Raw genomic sequence first — 23611 nt, 5'->3', positions numbered from 1 at the left:
TATGTCGTCTCATACACCGCTCTTCCCTCTTCCGTGATATGTCATGATGTTAACTGCCTTTATTTGCTTCTCTGGGTATGCAAGCCACCTCGTATCTCTCCACCGCTCTTCGCTGCAAACGTTTATCCTCATTCTGAAGGAACATAACACCCCTCTTCACCCCCCACCAGTAGGACAATGCATTCAATCTTCAGCCCCAGTAGCTGAAGAATCCAGGCCCATAATCGGAATATGCAGGTTCTCGTCTAACCCCGGAGCATCTACTAGCGCCTCACGGGGGTAGATTACGGAGAGTTCCGTTCAGGGATACCGAACCACCGGTGTCAGCAGCCCTAATCCATTAGCATTCGGCTGGCTGCCGAACTACGGGCTAGACCGAACCTGCTCTACGATGTAAGATCTAGTAGGTAATAGAAATAGTTATCATGAGCAATATGATACATATACGCAGTTCAATAAGAAATCATCGCTGCCCACCCCAAATCCTTAAACTCCACATGACGAAAGAGAAATAGTAACGTTAAGCAAGCTCTGGGAGACGCTCTTTGATATAGCGCTCCTCATACGGCGTCCCATGTGCCTCAACGGCTAGCCGGTCACGTCCAATCTCACTGCTATCCAGCTCAGTGGGGTCATCCATCTTCTCAAGTTCCCGGTACTAATAGCAAATCAGAAGTCGCTCCCAAGTTAGTTTTTAGTGACATACCGCTGGAAGCTCTGCATAAGGCGGCGGGGAAGCCTCGCAGATATCAGACTGTCGCCTTGTCTTTCGCGAGTGCCAGTATTTCGGCTTGAACTTGTCGCGCTTTGAGGGTTTGGATAGAGTGACTTCGGTATAGCTATCCGAGTCAGGACCGATCTCGCGATTCTTTTTCTCGGCGTGCTCGTCGGCGTATTTCGCTGCGAGGAGGATCCCGCCGATAACCAGGAGAGATGCCATTGTATTAATATGAGCTGAGTGGTAAACTGAAGTGATTGTGCCTGTAATGTTAGTTGGGATTCCCGCAAGATCGACTCCTTATATACAATTCTGATAGCAGAACACAGAGGCGCAGCTACCGGTGTTTGTCAACGCATACTCCATACAAAATCAAGCGTAAATCTTGGCTGCTCTCATGTTCCACGCACAGATGCGATTGGCTGGAGCGTATGCGTATGCGTATTTGCCTGCCAAGCCTGCCCTGTGGAGAACCTGAACCATGCTCTGACACTTATGAGGCGGTGTATAGCCGTTACGAAGAGAATCTGGAATATTAATTCATTGTCAAAATGATGTGGCTACTATCGAGGCGCAGTGCTAGTATTTGGAATAAACTCGATAGGTGCTTGTAAGGAGCATCACGTAATCCTCGGTTCAATGACTTGCCTATATGTGATGTCGATATAGGCTTACAGTATTTGGAAGGACCAGGTACTACCTTACTTTGATAGGAAGGGCCGACTGGTGTATCGCTCTTTCCTCAGATGTGAGAATATGTATACAATAACTGACGAAGGTCCGACTATTGAGCAGCCAAGGAAGGTGCCACCACGTATAGAGTATAGACTATAGACTACGTTCTACTCCAGTCGGTAGTACAGGTTGGGTAGTCATCAGGGTACTAATTATGTGTACTATCAACTATTAGTGAACAATCATGTCCAGTTAAGGACTAGGGCTGCTGAATATGAAGAAGGAACAGCCGGTGCATTGCTCTTTCGGTATCAAGAATCGTAGTTTTTTGAATATCAGGAAGGTCCGACCAATAATCAGGCCAAGTGGAAGGAACCATATCCAGAAGGTACGATGGTTACTCCTGCCTTAATGGTTCATGTCTGTCTACAAGGAAGGTGCAACTGAGCCAGTCCTTCCTTGCTAATCATATATTCCATACTCTAGATACCTGCGCAGTACCCACGGACAAAACTAACCTCTCATATGGACACCAGCCATACCGACATGATCGACCCACGCGGCGAGCGTGACTAGCGCACTGCCGCCATGTATAACCAGCCGTGAACATGGCTGTGCTGCTTATAGCCACTGCCTGGCACTCCGGCCAGCACGGCCGAAGCCCTAGTCACACCTTAATTCCTGCATGTTCGAGACCATGTGGATACTAGGCTCGAATCTCCCTGTCCCTGCATGAGGTTCGTCTGTTCTTATTGGCGGTAGTGCCGGTTTGTACGGTTCGACTTGGATAGGCGGTTGGTAATACGGACCATGGAGCAGTCAGTGCTGGGATCATGCCTACTATGGTAGACAGAGGATAAGCTCTACTGCTATAATGAGAAGTCCAGTGTTACAGTGGAAATAGGCGAGTTCCTCATATGCATGTTGTGTAGATCTAACCGCGCACTCAGAAGTCAACAATGGAAGAAAGGTTTCTGCCACCACCATATCTACCGATATGACATTATTGTCTGGGTGACAGTTCTTTGATCTAACTCGTCGAGATCTGTGCTACCTCAGCAGCTACCTGATGCTCTGTAAAGCGATTGATCTGGACGATGTAAATCAAGGTATGACCGCTGACTCGCACTGTTTGGCAAGTAATTTAATCGATGTGTTGGTCGTGGCTTCCGGTAAGACCAGTCGCCAGTACCGTAGCCTGACTTAGGGTACCGATTCTTCCTTTGCTTGCCACCATCACGCTGTTACACGCAAACTTTTGTCATACCACTGTAGCCTTCGGGATCGAATCAGCAGAGATTCGATTTGAGCTCTTACGAAGAAAGTTTGCAGCACGCCACCATCTAAGGTTTATTCCGCATCAAAATGGGATCCCTCGCCTCTGCTGTGAGTCAAGACGCTACAACCAACACCACCCCGACTGTTGAGACTTCCGTCAAGGCCATGCCTTTCGCTTCATCTTTGCCGGCTGGGACACCGACCGCAGTTGGCTCGACAGCATGCGGTATCAAGAAGTACATCACGCTTCAGCTAGAACTCCACACCACCTGCTACGTCCATTTCACCGATGTTCCTCCAGCCATTGTTCGACGCTCGGATGACCATCCCATCGAGATCTTCGGCGTAAAAGGAGCCAGGATATACTACGACGAGGGTGCCCGAGACCTGATCGTGAAACTTGTCGAGAAGCCACACGAGGTGGCCCATGGCGCCTTCACGAAGAAGCTTCTCGGTCAGACTTGGGCTATGAATCTGGACAGCGAGCTTAGCTTGGATGGTGCTACTAGGGTCACGTCCAGAGGTATATCAAAGGAGCCAGATGCCTCCTTCTCGCCCTGGACACTCCCTCCCGGTAGATCGCGGCAATGGCCAGCAGTTGTGGTGGAGTGTGGATATTCCGAGAGTACCAACCATCTACGAGCAATGGCCAACCTGTGGATCAGGAATTCGAATGGCGATGTAAAAGTCGCAATCATTATTTTGATTGAACGCCCGAGGGAGAAGATCGTCCTAGAGAAATGGGTTCCGAGGCAGACAGCGAGGAGTATGGGCCCATCGCTCCGCACCCGGGGGCAGTATGCACGATGCGAACAGGAGATAGTCATTACCAGAAATGAGGACGAATCAGCTGCTATCTCGGGGGCCCCACTAGTAATTCACTTCGAGGAGATGTTTCTCCGGCCCTTGGTTCCGCCCGGTGAGCATGATTTTGTGATAGCGGGAGCGGACTTGGAAAGCATTGCCCGGGAAATTTGGAGTGCGATTGCGTGCTTGGTATGAACTTCGATACTGGGTAGTGCTAACTCGCAATCCCGTGGAGATTCCAGCCGAGACCATGGTCTACCAATATTATATGTTCCATCACAGAATCCATAGAGTATAGTCTAGGCAATGATAAGACGGGGCGAGTTCCGTACCCACATTCCCGGAGCTCCCCGCATTCAATTTAATTCAATAGTCTATAGGGCCTGTCTAAAATAATTAATTATAAGATTATAATTACTTAAGAGAGAGAAATAACTATTATATATTAGTATTACAGCCTTACACAGATGATAGCGCATAACACGCGTTCACTGCCGCCACATCACGAACAAAGTGAAACTCTTATATCTATATACAATAAGCTGTTGCTTCCGCTCGGAGCCTCGGCACGGCATGTGGTGGCCTAAATGCCTGGTGTTCTATGGGGCGGTTCTGCCTCTTCTAAGCCAGCATTGCAGCTAGGATGCTACTATCTTGCATATTAGCCTTCATATTCTCCTGACCTTTACATGCACCTCCTACCATATTATATATAATGTACTATGTTTGGACGCAGTGAATAACAACCAGTCAGTGGTGGACGGGTATATCTGCACCAGGTTACAGTGGGACTACACCCAGAATAGGCTCTATCTACTATGCAAAGAGCAAGACCCAGGAATGTTGCATGTTTCGTTTCCAAGCCAATCTTAGACGCAAAACATGTTATATAAAATGGCCTCCTCTAGCAACCTCTCTTCCTGGCTAACAATGTAGTTATACTTGTGAGATCTTGACGCCTTGCTGTACATACCAGCCATGTTACAGTCTTTTTAGCTAAGTAACCACCGAAAGGGGTCGCACACCTTGAGCGCTTGCGATGATCCAATGTCAGCCGGCTGCGTATCCTCACCCACTGTGATATTCATCAAATCCCTCATACTCCCCTATACAACGTATTCGATCGCACTCCTGATCATCCTCCCGCTGATTCACTGTCCGTGACTGTAATAACTCATCTGTGGACCCAGTATCGTTCAGCTCGGCCTCTTTCTTGGCCAGGCTTCTCCCACCTGCTCAACGTCATCATCTTGGAGCGTCGCCCCATCGTGCAACACTTTAATTTACCCGGTAATAATCGCGTAGGAGACAGGGCGCGTTCTTGGCATGTTCGCCTCACAGGAATAATCTGCGGAACGCCCAAGAGACAGCTGATCACCGCTTATAAAGAGTGGGGGCCCGCTCGCGGAGGGATCTATCCCCTCCGCGATATGGTGGAAGATGGACGCAAGCTCGTCCCACAGTCTACCCCTGGATTCTCCACCTTTGACGGCATATGCAGGCCAGATGAGATGGGGTCTCCACAGATCTATCGTGTGCAGAAACCGGGGCGGCTGAATCTGGGTTGGCTTTAAATCTCTGCCATTTCCATAAGAATGTTTAAATGCTTATGACAACCTCTTTCCCTGCCTAAGTAACATTTAAATAGAAAATTAGCTAAAATGGGCATGATTTAAAGCATTATATCTTTGTTACTTTTTGTAGACTACGGGGGCTAACCTTCCAAACTACTTTTACATCTTCTCTCGTTTAATATATATCTAACACGGGTGGAAAGACGTCAATGGTGGGTACCCCTGGTTCATCTGCGCACTAAACTTCCGTCAGTCTATCATTTCCAAGACCGGTAGGTGTATAAGTCGTCTAAGTCGTCCAAGTAGTATAAGTAGTTGGGGGTGCGACAGGCTCTGGTTTCCTTCGACAGTATATTCTGTACGCAGGAAACTCTAGCTGGTCTCTAATTTCCTCGTCTTTTCAGTGCTCTACCACATAGACACCCGTTCCACTTGTGATGCCTCCTTCTCTCGCCTCTGCACCAAAGAGACTTCTGTTTCACAGTCTCCTAGTCTCATCATTCATATTGCTCGCTGCGATCCTTCCATCTGCCTCCGCCCAAACGCGACCGAGCTACCACATCACTCCGGAAACAAAATGGATGAATGACCCCCAACGGGCAGTATTCCTGGAAGGTGAATGGCATTTCTACTACCTCTGGAATGCCGACTGGGACAGCGCAAATCCTGGCGCAGGCGGGACGGAATGGTACCACGTCACTAGCACCGACATGGTGCAATGGAACGACCAGGGCGTGGCGATTGAGAAGTATCAGTCCACCCCCGATGGCCTGAACTTGGGCGATATTGAAACTGGCAGCTCCGTGGTGGACGCGGCCAATACGGCCGGTTTCGGCGAGAACGCTTTGGTGGCTGTCCTAACTCAGATGGCGGACGGTATTCAGCAGCAGTCTCTTTTCTATTCTAACGACTCGGGATACACCTTTACTCCCTTTGAGGGCAACCCTGTCATGCCTAGCCCGGACCCGGACAGCAAACCAGCGTTTCGGGATCCCAAACTCATCTGGGACGAGGGCGCAGGGAATTGGGTTTCTGCAGTCGCGGAAGGAAGCTATATTGGGTTCTATACATCGGCGGATCTCAAGGATTGGAAATTTGTGTCGACTTTCTCGCCAGTGGACTCCGGCGTCGACTTGGGTACTCTTGAGTGCCCGGATCTATACCAGCTCGACCTTGACGGCGACTCGGGCACCCGCGTCTGGATCCTCGCCGTCGGTGCTAATGGATATGTCCAGGGAAAGATAACGGGTACCGCTTACTGGGCTGGCACATGGGATGGCACCAATTTTGTAGCCTCGGACAGCGACCCCCAATGGATGGACGAGGGCCCGGACTTTTACGCCACTGTCAGCTGGGAAAATCCAGACGACCAATTCGGGAGCCGCTATTGCATTGGCTGGATGAACAATTGGGGTTATGCCAACGAGCTGCCCTACTATGGAGGTTTCCAGGGCCAGCAAAGCTTAGTGCGGGAGATTAAATACCAGACAATCAACGAGTCTCCCCGGCTGGTCAGTCTTCCCATTGCCGGGTATGAAGCCTTATTTTCAAGCCCCGTCTCTGTCGAAGGGGCGGAAATCACAACGGATGCGGCAACGGCCTCGCTTCCCGCTGAGCTTGCTGGAGGCGCATATGTCATTCGAGCAACAGTCTCCAAGGCCGACGGTGACGACGGAGACCAGGTATACTTCCGGGTTAAATCTGACGGGACCTCTAGCACAACAGTCGGTTACAACTTTGCCAACTCCGAGGTCTTCCTGCTCAGGGACTCTGATGGCTCCGCTTCGGATAATTTGGCATTGGAGGCCAAGCAGGTTTGGGACGCCAGACGGTCTTGGGTAAATCCTGCAGGTGGGAACACAATCCAGCTTGCAATCTACGTCGATTGGAACTCGGTTGAGGTATTCGTGAACGATGGTGTCGCAGCGCTGTCCGCCCTGATCTACCCGAATGAAGACGCCGAGGGTATTGAGGTCGCGTCAGAGTCGGGAAAGTTGACCTTGACTTCGTTTTCTTACGCTGGCATTAAGGCATAGTGGTGGTCTGTGCATCATTTCACGGCTTATACAAGGAAGGTGGTTTGCGATGTCATGGGGGCATGCAATGCAATTTTCGAACCGCGAGTATATTAAATTTCTACATTAGCTCATTATCTCTCTGCCATTCTAATTAGTAAATTTTAGAGATTCTACAACCTAGAACCCCTCCACCAACCAGCACGTATTCCTTCTAACATAGTGGTGTGTGACGAGAGACGTTGCAGTGGACTGCCTAGTACTAGCTAGCGGTAGCTAACACTGGCCAGATCATCGCAGGCTGGGCGCCAGCTGCTGTGCCGCAATTTGGAGCTTGGAACAAAGAAAGGAAGGGAAAGAAGAGGCTCAGTTGAACTTATAAGTTCCACCAAAAGCTTGCCTCGTGACTGTATACATCTACAACATCCACAACATCCACAACATCCACAACATCCACAACATCCACAACATCCACAACATCCACAACATCCACAACATCCACAACATCCACAACATCCGCACGGTTACCATCTCTACCAAACAATAGTAACATATTCAGACTGTAATACAACGTGTAACTCAAGTCACATTCACCAATCAAACTATTTATATCTGGTGTACGGCAAGCGGATGACAACGGTTATGTTGCCCCACAGCAATTCCGGTGGGACCGGGGAGCAGGCCGATGGCGGAGCGATAAGAATAAGATATTTCCCCTCACCTGTTCACCACAACCTTCATCACCACTGCAAGTAATGGCTACAGACAAGAAAAGCAGAATCGTGATCGTCGGCGCCGGGGTCTTCGGGCTGTCCATCGCACACCAGCTTGCCTCGGAGGGCTACAAGGATGTCGTTGTCTTGGACAGACATATGCCGCCGGTACTACCCCCATCTTTCCTAAGCTATAGTCATAATCAAGAATCCAGAATTGATGAGAGTAGGTCCCCAACGGCTCCTCAACCGACATCTCCCGGGTCGTCCGCTTCGACTACGCAGACACTGACTACCTAGACATCGCCTACGAGGCGTATCAGAAGTGGAGCAAGCTGCCGCGATACAAGGGTATCTACTACAGTGGTCCATACATCTTAACAGGGAATACGAGTTCGCACGGCCAGGCCTGGATTAGGAATACCAGCACAGCGCTACAGAGCAGGGGCATGCCGTGGTCGAAGATCGACTCCGTCCAGGACGCGAAGAAGGCATACCCCGTGCTTAGTGGGCCACTGGGCGGGGATCCGTTTAATGGGTATATGAACCTGCAGGCGGGCTGGGCGGATGCGAGTAAAGCCACGGCGCAGTTGAGGGATGATTGTTTGGAGTTGGGGGTTTCGTTTATATGTGGACCGAGGGGCACGGTTGTTGGTCTTGACTACACCAGCAATAACGGTGACAGAGCTAAGAGTATCAAAGCTGTCAAGACCCTGGCCGGCACAAGGGTAGAAGGGGATCACTTTGTTTTATCTGTCGGGGCGTGGATATCGAATCTCGTGCCCATGTATAACTCTGCGCTGGCGACGGGGCAGGTGCTTGGGTATGTGCGGCTGACGCCAGAGGAGATGGTCAAGTATAAGGATCTGCCAATCTACGCGAATGCGTCGACGGGGTGGTTTAATTTCCCGCCGCATGAGGATACGCAGATGCTGAAGTTTGCGGTGCACGGCTGGGGGTATACCAGGGCGCTTGATGCGAAGGAGACCAGTATTCTAGGGTCCAAGGCTTCATCGTCGCCGCCGCTTATCCCGCCGAGGGTCAGGACGGATTACGTTCCTGTTGATGCGGAGGAGAGACTGCGTGCTGGGCTGCGTGAGATGCTGCCTGAGCTTGGGGATAGGGCGTTTGAGAAGGCGGCGATGTGTTGGTATACGGACACGCCGACGGGGGACTTTATTATGGACTCGCATCCGGACTTTACGAATGTTTTTATTGCTGGTGGTGGGAGTGGACAGTACGCTTCCTACACTACATATGTTTATTATTTATGCTAACGAAAACAGTGGCTTCAAGTTCCTGCCCGTGCTGGGCAAGTATCTCGGTCTGGCGTGGAATAACCAGTTGACGCCGCATTTGAAGAACAAATGGCGGTTCCGTACGGAGTATGAGCATCGCGAGGACGCGTTCTGGGGAGATGGCAGCCGTGGAGGGCCGCAGAGGAGGGAGCTGGACAGTAGGGAAAAGGCGAAGCTGTAGATAGACAACCATCACAGTTTCATGGTCAATTCCATTTATATTGAGTGGAGTTGTCTAGTACAGGTGTGGTGTCTAGTACAGGTGTAGTGTCTACTCATCCTGCTCAGTGGACAGATCCAAAGGCTTGGAGAGACCAACTCGGTCGACGGTCCTGGTATACTTGACTCCCCCGTTGGCTCGATCCTCTTCGACGACGAGGTCCTTGCGGTTGGTGTCGACGAGAAGGCGGATGAGGTCTGGCCGCATATAATGTCCACCCTGATACGTTAGCACATTCTCTCTCTATAGTTCAGCTTTATTGACTTACAAAGTCAGCCAACGACTTGGTGAGGTGCGTTTCGTCGAGGTCGATCTGGAATAGTTAGATTGTTCTATCTTCTTTTATATGGGGACGTACATCAACGTAGAGAAGGCCCTGGAAGTCCTTGTCAGGGTGTGGCACCAGGTTCTGCCCATCAGGAGCAAAGATACGGCCGTGTCCGTTGTAGATGTTGGGATCCTCCAGATCCTTTCCAGGAGGCGTGTTCAGCTTGATGCCCTCAGCAGTGATGGTCTGCCAGGGCGCAAGCGTATAGGTGCCCGTTTCAAGAGCATAGGCCGGTGTAACAAGCTACCAATTAGCCAGACTCAACATGCAGTAGGCGTATACGTACATCGCAATTGGCTTCGGCCACATTCGTATACGGATCAGGATACTTCAGCGTCTCCTGTCCAGGGTACAACGGCCAAGCAGCAACATGGACCTGCTCGCCCCGACTCGCCGCATAAGCCTTCATAAACGGATTCATGTTCTCCCAGCAGTTCAGATGCCCGACACGGCCAATATCCGTCTGGATAACCGACTCAGTGGTATCGCCCGTCCCGTCGCCAAAGACAAGGCGCTCAACGTGCGTGGCCCGGATCTTGCGGCGGTGGTTGAGGATGTCACCAGCGGGCGAAATCAGCACCTGAGTCGTATACAGACTCGCCAGGTCGACTTCGGAGTAGCCCAGCGAGACGTAGATCTTGTTTGCGCGGGCGGCTTCGCGGATGCGCCGCATTTCGTCGCTGTCTGAGGGGAGGCTGTTCTCGCGGTACTTTTTCAGCAGTGGGAGACTTTCCTGGTAGTTGACCTTCCACATCCAGTATGGGTAGCCGGGGATCCCTAGACGGTTAGATAGGGCAATACTCGGTGGTGGTGTACGTACATAGCTCGGGAAAGGCGATGAACTTGCAACCAGCCTCTCCGGCTTCGTTGATCCAGTGGATGGTCCTGCGAACGGATTCTTCCAGGTTGAACCATCCTGGCTCGGCATTGACGGCGGCGGCCTTGTACTTCTTGAGAACGGGTGTCATTGTGTATACAGGTGATATCGGCTTGAGAATGAGAACTCTGATGAGTAGGGTAAACCGATCTTGTCCAACCTTTATACTTCGTCTTTGTATATCTCATGCCGACTCGGTATTTGGCGTCGGTGTCTGCAATGGCGTGAGATCCCCGGGATTTGGCCTCATGTCTGATACACAGTGGGTCAAGACCGGCACCGTCGCAGATCCCGCGCTGCAGAAGTCCCAATTGCTCCAGGACGGTCCAGATAGACGTGGACAGGGCTCTTCCGAACGTTCCGGGTTAATCTAGTGTCAACGGTTATCATGCATGATCAGGCATCGGGATCTGCTTTGGAGACACCTGAAACGCGGCTTTACGCCATATGCCCATGAGGTAGCTCCTGACATTAGTCTGGACACTCTGATGTGTTCACGCCATTCGGATGCTCTTGATCATGGGCTTCAGATCCCGGTCCCTGTGCGCTGCAGAGCCCGTCCGCGTTGAGGCCATCCAGCATAAACGGATATGAGTGCCGTGCAACCCGAAAGGTATCTATCGGATAGGATCTCCTTGATTACTGTATAATATGGCGACCTTTGAGTCGATTACTTTATGTAGTTAACATTCATGAAGCGTGGAGACTCTTCAATCGTCACAGCATCTCGGCTGGCTTCTATAGGGCTTACACCGGCGTGGCTAGAAAGGCTCGGTGTACTGGGTATCAAGATATATTACTCTTACATGCTTTGAATAAGATCTATTCCACAGTGTCAATTACTTACTAAGATATTCTAACTACATTAAACTTCTCATATTATATGCCTTTTTATTCTTATGATATGTTGTTTAACAGGAGACTTCCACAGAGTCTCCGTGAACTACCCAGAGTTGCTCACTCTTACAAGTTCGACGATGAGGGCAAACGTTTACTCTTTACCGGCTTTAATAGTAAAGAGGTACTGTCTCACTACCTCTTAATGCAGAGAATGTGTTAACCGACCGTGACAGCCCTGGATTGGAATCCAGCAGTGTGGCAGTGGCCAGCTCGAGGATGTTAGTCCGAACAAGCCAAATCGATATTGTGAACATTGAGATTGGGAATGGGCTGAATGGGTGTCAAGGGGCAGTGGATATACTAGTAGCTCCTTTTCTACGGCCGTAGCAATACAGTCAAAAGATATTCAGTCCTTTTTCTTCTGGTAAACAGCCACCGTCGTCCCATCCTTCAAAACCACATGCTCAGGCTGCAGTCTATACCCCCCAGCCCAAGGCAGCAACACCTGCCATACACCCCAATACACCACCCCAGCAAGTAGGACTGCAATACCCACAACAGGATAAAGCCAATACGGCAAACTCGTATCCCCCTTCCCCCCAGGCGGTCTAATAAACGGCGCCACAACCTGGAACGCCTGCCCAGCCATAAAGAATACAGCCACGGGCCACCACACCCGAAACGGCCGGGATGCATTTGGTTCACTCCAGCGGAGATAGAACAGCCCCGCGACGACGAGGAAGTTGATGATGCTGCTCGGATATCCCTCGAGATCGAGGATGAAGTTGTATGCGTCGCCGAAGGGGATCGCGACGATGACGATCAGGGACGGGATGAAATGCAGAAGTAGGCCTGAGGAAGGAGAGCCGAAGGGCCAGCTTGAGGCCCAGAAGGTTGGGAAGGGGATCACGCCTTCTTTGGCCAGTTCTTGGTTTACGCGGGCTTGGGCGAATGTTACCGTCATGACGTTGCCAAAGGCGGATATTGCGACGAGGACGCTGTATCTGATTTAGCTATGGGCTAGAGATAGCATGTAGGATGGAGGAGAAGACCTTAGGGCACGCTCGGCGGCGGATCCAAAGACCTTGCCCATGAAGTATGAGGCGACTGTTGTACCGCTGTTGGATATTTCTTCGGGTGTTGCAGCGGCGTAGTAAGATACATTTGCGAGGAGATATAGCACGCCGCAGATTCCCAAGCCCGTTGGGGCCGCGATTTTGAGCGTACGGACTGGATTGTGGATTTCGTTGAGGACGTATGCGGCGTTCGACCAGCTGAATCATGTCAATATGGTGGTCATTATCATACAAGAGGGATAGCATATACACACCCACTAAACGAATTCAGTACTTTAAACAGCGCCGTTGCGTACAGGTTACTCGACGTCGCAGAGCCCGCGAAGGAGTTGTGGAAACTGGCGTACGGGTCCTGGACACTGTGCACTCGGCCGCTGAGCACAACCCAGCCGGTGACGACGATGAAGAGGAGCAGGATGACTTTGATGATCCCGATGGCGTTCATGCCGCGCACGCCCCAGTTGGGGAGGAAGACGTGGACGAGGGTGATGAAGCTGATTACTGCGATTGCAATGCCTCGTTCCTCCCATTCAGACGCCTCCTTTCCGGATGCGAGGACCATGTTGGACACAAACACGATGCATCCCTGGGCTGGACTTCTTAGTACTGGAAGTGTTCAATGGAAGACGTACGTACCTGTGAATCCGAGAGCTACGGCCTGGACGGCAAAGATCACTGTCACCAGCAGCTTTGGTCGGCGATATGCTGCCTCCAGGTAGACCTTCTCCCCGCCACTGCGCGGAATCATACATCCTAGTTCCAACCACACTGCGAGACCAGATCCTGCCAGGAGGAGACCGAGCACCCAGAGGAGCAACGCAGCCCCGACACTCCCAGCACTGCTGGTGATAGACGAGGGTGTAGAGAATATACCCGTCCCGATAATACGGCCGACACTGACCAGCACCAGTTAGCACACTCATCGTCCCAAGACAACAGCAAACTAACATGAGAAATATCGTCGAGAACACGCCCAGATGCCGACCGAGCCCTCCCTGCGTGTACTCGCTGAAATCCAATTCACCGGCTGTCGACTGCCCATGATTCTGTCTCTTGTCGACTTGGTCTGGGTGGGACAGGTTCACCACACTCGATTTCCCGATTTCGACCGCCATCTCGCCAAGATTGTTAAGAGAAGCTTGTCGAAGCTTGTCAGCACTCGGCGGTCGATCAGGTAGCTTTATATTTTTTCTGGTCTTACGCGGACATTCTCATTGGCGCTATAATTGCGTGATTATGTGCGTGTGCCTTGTCTGCCTTCTCGTGCATGATGCATATATCCATATGTCCAGTGTCCTTGAGGTACTGGACTGTAGGACATTCTAAATACATCGCCATCTAAGTCATATCCCATATGTGCGCTGCCGCAGAAGATATCTGGCATTATGGAAGATATATTGTGTGGCTCTGTGGTCGATATTCACGGTTCGGCCCCACTGACTATACTAGTTAAGCAGTTATGGCGTGCTTCAGGAATGGATGGGGCTCTCGGAGTTCGCCGTCCGTCTAGATAAGCTCTACTCTACCTGCGTATACAGCTGTTGTTTCTGAATTACTCTTTGTATATCCCGTCAGAGACGGCATGCCGAGCCGAGTTTCCCGAAGCCCAGACCACCCGCCAGCCCGTGAGGACCTTGTTCTCTGGATATCATTCCGCTGGTTCCGCATAGCTTTGCAAGTTTTGAACTTTTGAATTTAAAAGCTTTGATTTTCAGACGAACTCCCCGTTGTAACCGTCTCGACTGCAAAAAGAAAGCAGCTAGAGATGGCAACGAATATCCCCCCAGAACTCCTCCAATCCATCCTCCTCCTCCTCGACTTCGACTCCTTCCACTGTGCCTCGCGAACATGTCGAACGTGGCGAAACGCAGCCCAGTCCGCGCATCTATTGCGTCATAAGCTACAAACCGTCCCAGGGCTTGACCTCTCCCTACACACCACGCAGCAGGACCTAAAGCGCATATACCAGCACGTCTGTCGCCGGAATCTCATCGGGATACGGAACGGCGTGCAGTTCTCTACTCCCGAGTCATCGATTTGTTCATCGGGCAAGATTGGGAGTATCCCCGTCCGATCGAGGCATGGCGTTCAGTCTGCCCATGTGCGCGGGATGACGCTCGTTTTGGATCCTTCTGCATCTGCCGGTCTTGCAGGGAAAGGCCGCGAGGTGCAGCTGTCGCCATCGATATTCCCGTCCGCGGATGCAATGAAGCGGGTAATGGAATATAGTACCCATGGCCGAGCATTCTTCAGTGCGCGCTCGTTTGCGCGATTGCAGGTTGCTCTGTCGGATTGTGGGAATCTGGTTGCGGTCGGGTTAGGGCAGAAATTGCATGTTTATCTCTTAACTCAGATGGGAAAGCAGAGGCAGAACCAGGTCCAGCATGTGGAAGTGAATGTCAGTGATAGCATCCTCGACTCGATCCAGAGCGTGGAGTTTGCAGAGGGTGATGAGGTGTTGCGCTGCGAGGTTGATAGCGTCGAGGGGTCTTATGTGCGGTATCTGGGCTTTAGGAAATGCAGCTGTACCGGTTTAAAGGCATCATTAAGTGCCGCGCTGAAGTTCAAGTTCTGGAAGGTTGCGCTACGACATGTTTACCTGGATTCGAGAGATGTCGAGGATAGTTTAGGAGATGGGATGTCTCTCCGGGGGATGCGGTTGGTCAAGTCTCCCCGGCGACCTGGGGAGTGTACATGCAGGGCTGGAAAGTACTTCTTTGCAATGTTTCGACCGGGAACGTGTGAGAATAAGTACGCTGTTGCCCGGATATCGAGTGGCGGGGTTGATGTTATACAGCGCATCCCAGCCCGTCGGATGCAGTTCACAAGCTACCTCGAAACACGAACGCCGTTGCAAGGTCACAGTTCAGATGCGGATCGCTGGGATTTGGAGAATCTACCTCTTGCGCACTGCCATGATCCGATACTAAATGTATCCGATGATGGCAAGATTCTGGCCGTTTTCGAACCGCCGTACGGACAGGCCCACGGGGTGATATATCTGTGCTCTGGTGATTCCATGTACTGGGGTGATGTTAAAACGGCTTCGCAGGCGTGGCCTGTTCCATTGTGTTCTCTAGACCATGATCTTGACTCTTTACATGTTTCTTTGGATGGAACTGGGTATGTTGTCGGTGCTGGTTCTCAGCGGCATACCATGCAGTGGAGGCTTCAGGTTTAACGAGTATATGACTTTACAAGATGTGATGCAGTATAATTAATTCTAATTTCAGTCTCAATATCTAGTTGCCACCTTCACATGACTGTCATAAAGATGAGCCTTATAGACTACCTGAACAGGGATCAAACCGCGCCTCAATCAACGTTTCAATCAGAGTCCATCGTCTCGAAACTCACTGTCATCAGCGAATCGCACTCTCCAGGTCTAATCCTTCGCCAAAATCCTGGTGCTATGAGGTCATATGGGCCAAAGCACAGCTCGTATTAATATCGAGGACGGTACCAGCAAAGAACCATGATATCCTGTAGCAGTTTCAACATGTCTCTGACTCTCTTGGTATCAGTCCTAGCAGCCTACTTGATTTACCGGTGGACTCAAAAACATCCAAAATTGCCCCCAGGGCCTAAACCGCTCCCTATACTCGGAAATCTAAATGACTTCCCTCCAGCTGGCACACCCGAGTCCCAGCACTGGCTGGCCCATAAAGACCTGTATGGCGGAATCAGCTCTGTTTCCGTGCTAGGCACGACACTGGTCTTGATCCACGACAAGAAAACAGCACACCAGCTGCTAGATGGAGACTCGGGCAAAACATCCGGCCGACCAAATATGACCATGGCGAACAGACTATGCGGGTACGAGAACATCGTCCTTTGTCAGACCTCCAGCCTGACCTTCCACCGGTATCGCAAGTTCCTGCACCGCGAGCTCGGCACGACGGTCTCTGCGGCGGAATTCCGAGGTATCCAGGAAATGGAAGTAGACCGGCAGCTTGTGCGTGCGTTGAAGGAGCCAGGGAAGTGGCTGCAGCATTTCAAGACGTGAGCTTCACCCGTCCAGAATACGGAGTACACGCTGCTAACAATGGAGTTGGTAGAACTGCCGGCGCTACGGTGCTGAAAATGGCATACGGATACACCGTTGAACCCCACGAGCCAGATCCCCTGGTCACGCTCAGTGATAGGATGATGACCGAGTTCTCCCAGGCCGCAGTTCCCATGGCGTGGGCTGTTGATGTCATTCCTGCTCTGCAATACCTCCCTGATACCTTCCCCGGAGCTGGTTTCAAGAGCACAGCCCGTAAATGGAGAAAATCAATCGAGGACACAGCACACATTCCATACCAATTCGTGCGGCAACAGATGGCTAGGGGTGACTACCAGCCCTCCTACGTATCGAAACTCGTCCAGCAACTCGAGCGCGAAAATAATGGCAGTCTAAGCCCCGAAGACGAACACGCCGTCATCTGGACCGCAGCAAGCCTCTACGGCGCAGCCTCCGATACCATCGTCATAACCCTAACAGCCTTTACAGCAGCAATGGCCATGTTCCCAAATATCCAGCAACAGGCCCAAGAGGAACTCGACCGCGTCGTGGGAATAAACCGATTACCTACCTTCGAAGACCGCAAGAGCCTGCCCTATATCAACGCCATGGTCAAAGAAACTCTGCGCTGGTGGCCCATTGCGCCCATGGGCTTTCCACACACCGCAACGGAGGATATTGAGTATAACGGGTTTCATATCCCGAAAGACTCAACCCTTCTCCCTGCCGTATGGTCCTTCCTGCATGATCCAGCCGTCTATCCAGACCCGGACTCGTTCAATCCAGACCGCTTCCTGCCGCCTCGCAACGAGCCGGATCCGGCTGTTGAGATATTCGGGTTCGGGCGCAGGATATGCCCGGGTAGATTCTTTGCTGACGCGGGACTTTACTTGAATGTCGCGCGGTCTTTGGCGGTGTTTAACATTAGAAAAGCGGTTGGTGAGGATGGCAAGGAAGTTGAGGTGGATGTCAGGCCGACACCGGGGATCTTGGCTTATCCGACGCCCTTTGGGTTCCGTGTTGAGCCGAGGAGTGCCAGGTGTGTGGAGTTGGTTAAGGGGGTTGAGAGGGAGATTGAGGCTGGTGATGCGCGGTTGTTGGAGGGTTTGGAGGGTTGTTGAGTCTATGTATGTTACGTTAACTCTTTATGTGATCTAAGGAGTTCCTTGAGGACATCAGTATACCTTCAGAATGTAATTATATCTCTTTACCCTCGATAGGAACATTGTTATTGTTAGCAGCTCTGTTCAACTTTTTCAACAGTATATAACGCTCAGCGGTGCCTTCCTACAGAACCACTGCCATGTCTATTCAAATCCAGTCAAACACTCTACTATGCATTTAATTCATCCTAGCGTTGACAACACGGGTGGATTCACTGGTTCGGCCGATTGCAAATGATATCAGTATACAAAGTGCACCACCGTCTGGTTAGACTCGATTGTGATACATGTACATAACTTTTCTTATTGCTAGGTGTTTTGTCTATTTGATGCTTCCTAGACTAAGTTTGTATACGATAGCTCCTGCTTTATTAACGTCTGCTGTGCTCTTTCCCAGCTGGTTCTTCGCTTACAGTCGCCTTCTACAGCATCATCTCTTGTCTTGCACATCAACAATCATCAGTATTACATCTTAAAAACTTAAAGATATCATTACTATCCGTTTTAGTCCAAGCGACACGTCTATTTTCGTATACTCCCCGCAATGCCGGGTCTCGCGTGTCCGTGCCATAAAAATAATCCAAGTATCTCAGAGCGGATCTGGCGTTTCAGATTGTGTGCTACGAGTTCGTGGTCAAATATGGAGGATCTGATGCAAGTATCCTCTCTACCCTTCTATCCTCTCCCTGCTTATTTCTGACGGTTTCAGTGACCACCTGCACGCGAAACATCTTGTGTATGTGTGTCGGAGATGTCTCAACAGCTTTCCAAGTGCGGCTATACGCCGTAACCACGAGAAGAACTGCACTGTTCCTCTCCCCTTGACCCAAGCAGAAGCCTGGCTACGTCTGTGGAAAAAGTTGTTCTCTAATGCAGCTCCTCCGAGTCCTTGTGAGTCTCGCTCCTCGGTTTTACATGCTGTACCCCTTGGGCTGCCCCTAATCAGATCAAGATAGGGAAGAATCTCGACAGGATAGCAGATCAGCGACACCGGCACCGGCACCGGCATCCAGGCATAATCCCAGATTTCATCCATATTCTAGAGCTCCAGCGCCAGGAAGGACTAGCAATGCTTCCAACCCTCCACCGGCTTCTGCACAAAATCCTGTACACCAGGCCGGGTTTCAGGCCGGATCCCAGGCCCACCCTGTCGTCCAAGCCAATGCGGATCAGTCTGGTGTAGAAAGTGCTCAGGGACCTGGACTCCAAATAGCGTATGTTCTTTCTCTGTGCAGAAGTAAGCTGTACTGACTTTAACAGCGCCCTAATCACTGATATCGCCTCATCCTCACAGACAGACGCCAGTTCCAATGCCCCCGGTCAATGCCCAGTGTCTGTACACCAGAATCAACCGCCGCCTATTCGAGCGTCGTCCTCGTTTGACTTTCGAAATATTCCAAGCATAGACGATTTAACACGAAATATCCAAGACAACCGTCACACTGACACCAACATTTCCAACACGAACAGTGAGAGTAAGAACGGGCAAGCTGCCGACAGTCAACTCGCCCGTTACCATATCACGGGGAGTAGGAAGTCTCAGGAGGTCGAGGATACTACGCCCAGCTCGTCATCTGGTCCCAACGCCGGCGGTTCTTAACAATGTTGTTATGATCTAGTAGCCTACGCTTCTTATCGATACTCGGATTAACCAGAGGTTAGACGTAGTAATGGTAACTTAATGATGCGTATTTTAAAACATTGCCAAGTGTGCGTGCTTTAATGTTATACTTATAGCATCAGACCTAGCTGGAGCACTTCCATCGTGCAGACCGATACAGTATTCATCTATCCTACAGCATAAAAGGAAATGCACAGGTCAAATGATACCTTTCAAGCATTCCTCAGCTGATCCTGTACCACAGTATATGTTTGCGTCAGCTCATACTGGTGGGTTAGTATATCCATACTCCAATACTCACCCACGGCCTCCATACAAGCAATTCGATGTTTATTCCGCCATAGCCCCTTGCATCCGCAGCCCTGTAGTTTCTCTCGTAAGGCGCGGCGGATCTATGCAAGTCCCAAGGGATGGAATGTCCAAGGGGCCGATCTTCATAAGAACCGACAATCCTAGGCAATGACGTGAGTTGCAGACAGCAGACTCACGAACATAAATCGATCAAGCCACGTCGGGCCTTGGAGGGCAGATTCCCAGATTACGCATCTCGCCCGGACTATCGCTCCACTGATCGCGCATGGGCCAGCCCTAGCTAGGGTGGAGGTTTAGGTAGCAGCCCCTGTCTGCCATGTTATGACGCACTTGTACAACATGGCCTGTACTACGTATTCTGGGAGATGCATTGTCCGTGTTTATTTGTACAGTTTTACCGTAAATAAACAAGCTTTTTGCAGAAACCCGGCTGGATGGTGATTGCGGTCGATCTCCCTTTAGCTGAAAGTATCAGTTATCAAATGCCTTGATCGACTGGCGATCGTTTTTTGGGTTTGTATAGAGTTTGTGCTGGATGCTTGGTTTCAGGTCTACTTGCAGATATTCCAGAGACGATGCTTAGGGGGTTCTACTAGAATAATATACTTGATACCTTGAAGATATAGTCTTAGCGCTTGTAAAGCTATATTGTAGTGTTTGGTTTATACTTAGTCGCTGGGGTGTTTGTCTCGGAAATATATATTTGGAATTTGCAATGTCTCACTTATCCCTGGCATATACCTTCTCCAGCAATATAAAACCTGCCTTGGCTTTATATTGTTAGACATATTTTGCCAACAGGAAAATCGATAGGTTTGCGTTAGATCTTGGTCGACATGAACCTGATGAAGAGCAGACCTCTGCTCTAACTTAGGGTCGAGAGTAGCATTCAAGCCCTAAGGACCATATACCGCGCCTGAAACAGTCTTCTCAAGCAGTCTGCCATTTTACTCTCACGTCCAAATACAAAGATCCTTTGTTAACTCTTCTATTTAATTGTATATTATTCATAACTAGTCGTTATCAGAAGCATCCCTGAGAATATACGAATCGCCTCATACCTCACCGACACGGCCTTCTAATTCCAGCCGTGACCGTCAGACATCACGGATATCTGGGTCGATGACAATTCAATTCCACCTCCTACATATACCGAGGTAGTCCTGCATTATTTCTGAATAAATAGATATGGAACATACTTGGTTATGATACCAGTATATCAAACTTCTCGAAGCTCTCCTTGGGTGTGGAGTTGCAATGAACACGAGCTACCCCTTATCGTCCTGTGTATGATCCTTCTCAAAGATGCCTGGTCTTTCTTGAACTAGGAATACTTGCTGCTCTGGCTGTTTCACGCGACATTATACGATAAGGGAGTAGTGCCGACGGAGTTATCCGATTGCGACTCTTGATACAAACCATATCGCGCCACCCAACAGAAGGCATAACAATGTGACAGAGCTTCAGCAGTTGGAATGGGCATTTCTCTATCTTTAGTTCACGACTAGACAGAACACCGACACTGGCAGCTGGTACCGAACCCGTGTATCACACTCGACAGGAGACAAGCTTACCTATCCCGCGGATGGCGGGAACTCCAGACAATATTAATCCACAAGCAACACGCACCTCTTAATCCCGTCTCCAATGCTATTCCCACGAATAGGAGCGGCCGGATATTACATGTGTCCCCTGCCGAAGCTCGTCAGGGCCCGGGTACAAGCTTATGTGGGTCCTATACGTTGATCTGTTGATCTGGATTCGAGCGTCCAGGCCCCGAAAAGTCCATAAGGCATGAAAGCCGAGTGCAGATCGACACGGGACCTTAAAAAATAGAGGACGATCTATCCCACCTGTTACCTAATTCAATACTTTATTCATGGGATTGATTGTCGTAGCCGACCGGCCGTTGTTCGTTATATGATATATCACGCGATGCCGTGTATCAGACGGTGAAGTGAAGTCAGTCTACACTCGCCCCTTAGGGTGGATTGATCTGCTTATAGTATACAATCCGGGACGATCTGCATACCTAGCCTGACAAATTATTTGGAATGGCTGCTCGAATTGTCAGAAGTATTATCACTGTATCAGAATAAATTTAGAAAAAGGCTTTGTGGGATGACGCCATCGAGTCCTCAGCTTGGTAAGCTGTATCCTGTCTAGAATAGCCTCGCACCTTGCGAGTGCAACACAAGAGACGCTGGGGAGGGCAGGAGTGGCACTGTGATCAGATTAAGGTACTGCCTTCGAAGGCTGTTGGCAAGCCATCAACCAGGTAAGGGGCGAGCGAGGAGCGAGCAGTTGGGCCGTGCGCTGATCCGTGTAGATCTTTCGTCCAATTCATTGTGAAAGTGAAACTAACTGGGCAGGGGATAGTGAACACTGACGATGGTCTTGACTTGTCTTGTCGCCGGAGAGCTGTTGTGTTTAGGGTTAATCCCGCAGTCCACTGCAACAAGCCACGGCCTGTGCTGGTAAAGCTTATTGAGTAAGATGGGCTGGCAGTTTATGAGATTTGGCTCTAGAATATTCTATTTTGATCCCAGCGGCTGGTTATATACAGAAACTTATTCTATTGATAAATCCATAGAACTATTAGTCTACCGATTCTTGATATGCCAACCCCCGGACACAGCATATCATGGACATATAACTCGAGAAATCAACTGCACGGGATTCGAGTTTATATCTAATGAAGATCCGCATTGGGGAATATGTATGCAGTCTGCGAGATATAAGTATTACTTCTTAATAGGTATCATACCCTGTTCAGTATATTGCTGGACTGGGAACAGACACCAGCCTCTATTCAGGAATATACTTAGATGGGCATATCGAACACCCTGGGTCATTTCCTTCCGGCTACAGTAGTGTATCTCAAGTTAATACCCAAGACAAGACAGGTTTGTTCATTATTCGCTGTTGATCTGCGATGCGAAACAACCATATGCATGATGGACCTGTGATCAACTCGTGCGAATGTCGTGATTTCTCCAGACAAGTGGGCGAAAGGACGTATTTTAGTGATTTTTTTTTCTCGACTATACCAGTCCATGGTTAATGTAATGCCTCACGGCAGAGCTTTATTTGAGTCCAAGACAAAGAGTTGTTCCTATTTTTGGTATACATGGATTGAAAATTGGTCGACTGTTCTGGCCACGAACCGGTGGAGCTGCAAAGGCGAAGCTGATGAAGCTCTGGTGGAGAACGGGCAGTCGGATGTTATGACTCAGAAGAACAGCCTGTCAGCTTAAGCCACCAGCTTCAAGTTCAACTGCCAACGGTCTGATATACACTGTCGTGGTGTGATCTTCAGGGATGGTTGTAGAGGTGAAGATGGGTCTGCTGGCCTGGTGGGGATTATATAGGCATCGTGCGTTGTGGCTGTTTAGGCCAGGCCGATCTCCCTTTTCCAGGGGAAGGGATAAGGCCAGGAGGTGGAGAGGGATTGACCAGCCGCACAGTGGGCTGTGGGATCTGGAATAAGGATTAACGTTTCATTGATGGTGCAATCGATTATCGCAGTCGCACTCGCAGCCCCATGAGGCAATTCTGATGCAGCTACTGGCAATCCTCGAGATGTGTTCAAGCTTTGTGGCCCGGCTCGGCTGACTTGACTGATCCCCTAATAATTGGATATTGCGGGCAGCGGTGCAGACTGCATATAAATTGGGCGTGCTGCTGTTGCCACCAGGGTAGGGCTTGTGCTTCCGTTTGCGGAAAGTGTATAGAGCCCGGCCCAGCGGTTGGCAATTGGCAGATGTCGGGCCTGATATTCAATGAACCGACCAACAACATTCCGTCAAGCAGCGATTAACCTAGAATCCGAAACACCGCGATATTTTAAGAGCTGGCGTGGACCCGGAGCTCCTCTCGGAAGTCCCCCCCGCGGAGCACAAGGTTGACTGCCGAGTAGATCCCTCGGTCTAGATTCGGGCAGCCGAATTGAAGGATCCTCCTTATCCAGATCAGTGGCGAGCCGCCTTGGATCTACAGCGTGCAGCTCTGTAAATCAGCCGCTGTGCAAAGGTACTTCCAGTGGTGCTGTAGTGGTGGTCCTGCAGTGGCGACCCCTGAGGCCAGTCTC

General features: G+C 50.4%; 8 protein-coding genes across 8 annotated transcripts; 5 read left to right on the top strand and 3 right to left on the bottom strand.

Annotated features, from left to right (window-relative positions):
* Window positions 1-424: 424 nt before the first annotated feature.
* On the bottom strand, window positions 425-940 carry ASPVEDRAFT_154930 (uncharacterized protein; the record flags this gene model as incomplete). Its single annotated transcript, XM_040808428.1, has 2 exons — window positions 425-658; window positions 707-940. The coding sequence occupies 2 exons, from the start codon at window positions 938-940 to the stop codon at window positions 521-523; spliced, it is 372 nt and encodes a 123-aa protein (XP_040672768.1). The 3' UTR covers window positions 425-520.
* A 1818-nt stretch (window positions 941-2758) lies between these two features.
* On the top strand, window positions 2759-3854 carry ASPVEDRAFT_75998 (uncharacterized protein; the record flags this gene model as incomplete). The annotated part of the gene is made up of 1 exon (XM_040816323.1): window positions 2759-3854. One exon carries the CDS (start codon window positions 2759-2761, stop codon window positions 3671-3673), a length of 915 nt encoding a protein of 304 aa, XP_040672767.1. The 3' UTR covers window positions 3674-3854.
* Window positions 3855-4065: 211 nt separating this feature from the next.
* ASPVEDRAFT_65535 (glycoside hydrolase family 32 protein) lies at window positions 4066-7176 on the top strand (the record flags this gene model as incomplete). The annotated part of the gene is made up of 2 exons (XM_040815812.1): window positions 4066-4087; window positions 5545-7176. 2 exons carry the CDS (start codon window positions 4066-4068, stop codon window positions 7086-7088), a joined length of 1566 nt encoding a protein of 521 aa, XP_040672766.1. The 3' UTR covers window positions 7089-7176.
* A 630-nt stretch (window positions 7177-7806) lies between these two features.
* Window positions 7807-9606, top strand: ASPVEDRAFT_201469 (NAD(P)/FAD-dependent oxidoreductase). The gene is made up of 4 exons (XM_040809343.1): window positions 7807-7948; window positions 8011-9017; window positions 9067-9517; window positions 9567-9606. The coding sequence occupies exons 1-3, from the start codon at window positions 7823-7825 to the stop codon at window positions 9257-9259; spliced, it is 1326 nt and encodes a 441-aa protein (XP_040672765.1). The 5' UTR covers window positions 7807-7822; the 3' UTR covers window positions 9260-9517; window positions 9567-9606.
* Window positions 9350-10594, bottom strand: ASPVEDRAFT_141390 (carbon-nitrogen hydrolase family protein; the record flags this gene model as incomplete). Its single annotated transcript, XM_040807742.1, has 5 exons — window positions 9350-9517; window positions 9567-9611; window positions 9657-9869; window positions 9913-10403; window positions 10447-10594. 5 exons carry the CDS (start codon window positions 10592-10594, stop codon window positions 9350-9352), a joined length of 1065 nt encoding a protein of 354 aa, XP_040672764.1.
* A 1155-nt stretch (window positions 10595-11749) lies between these two features.
* ASPVEDRAFT_141495 (uncharacterized protein) lies at window positions 11750-13236 on the bottom strand (the record flags this gene model as incomplete). Its single annotated transcript, XM_040807753.1, has 4 exons — window positions 11750-12341; window positions 12396-12617; window positions 12674-13010; window positions 13056-13236. Coding segments are annotated over 4 exons (1332 nt in total), but the record flags the coding sequence as incomplete, so codon positions are not given.
* A 905-nt stretch (window positions 13237-14141) lies between these two features.
* Window positions 14142-15731, top strand: ASPVEDRAFT_46385 (uncharacterized protein). The gene has a single exon (XM_040813539.1). The coding sequence runs from the start codon at window positions 14185-14187 to the stop codon at window positions 15598-15600; it is 1416 nt and encodes a 471-aa protein (XP_040672762.1). The 5' UTR covers window positions 14142-14184; the 3' UTR covers window positions 15601-15731.
* Window positions 15732-15918: 187 nt separating this feature from the next.
* ASPVEDRAFT_201462 (cytochrome P450) lies at window positions 15919-17546 on the top strand (the record flags this gene model as incomplete). Its single annotated transcript, XM_040809342.1, has 2 exons — window positions 15919-16421; window positions 16478-17546. The coding sequence occupies 2 exons, from the start codon at window positions 15919-15921 to the stop codon at window positions 17544-17546; spliced, it is 1572 nt and encodes a 523-aa protein (XP_040672761.1).
* Between the last annotated feature and the right edge of the window lie 6065 nt (window positions 17547-23611).

Source organism: Aspergillus versicolor (genome assembly GCF_001890125.1).
Source record: "Aspergillus versicolor CBS 583.65 unplaced genomic scaffold ASPVEscaffold_12, whole genome shotgun sequence".
Lineage (NCBI taxonomy): Eukaryota > Fungi > Ascomycota > Eurotiomycetes > Eurotiales > Aspergillaceae > Aspergillus > Aspergillus versicolor.
This window is presented reverse-complemented; position numbering and strand designations above follow the sequence as displayed.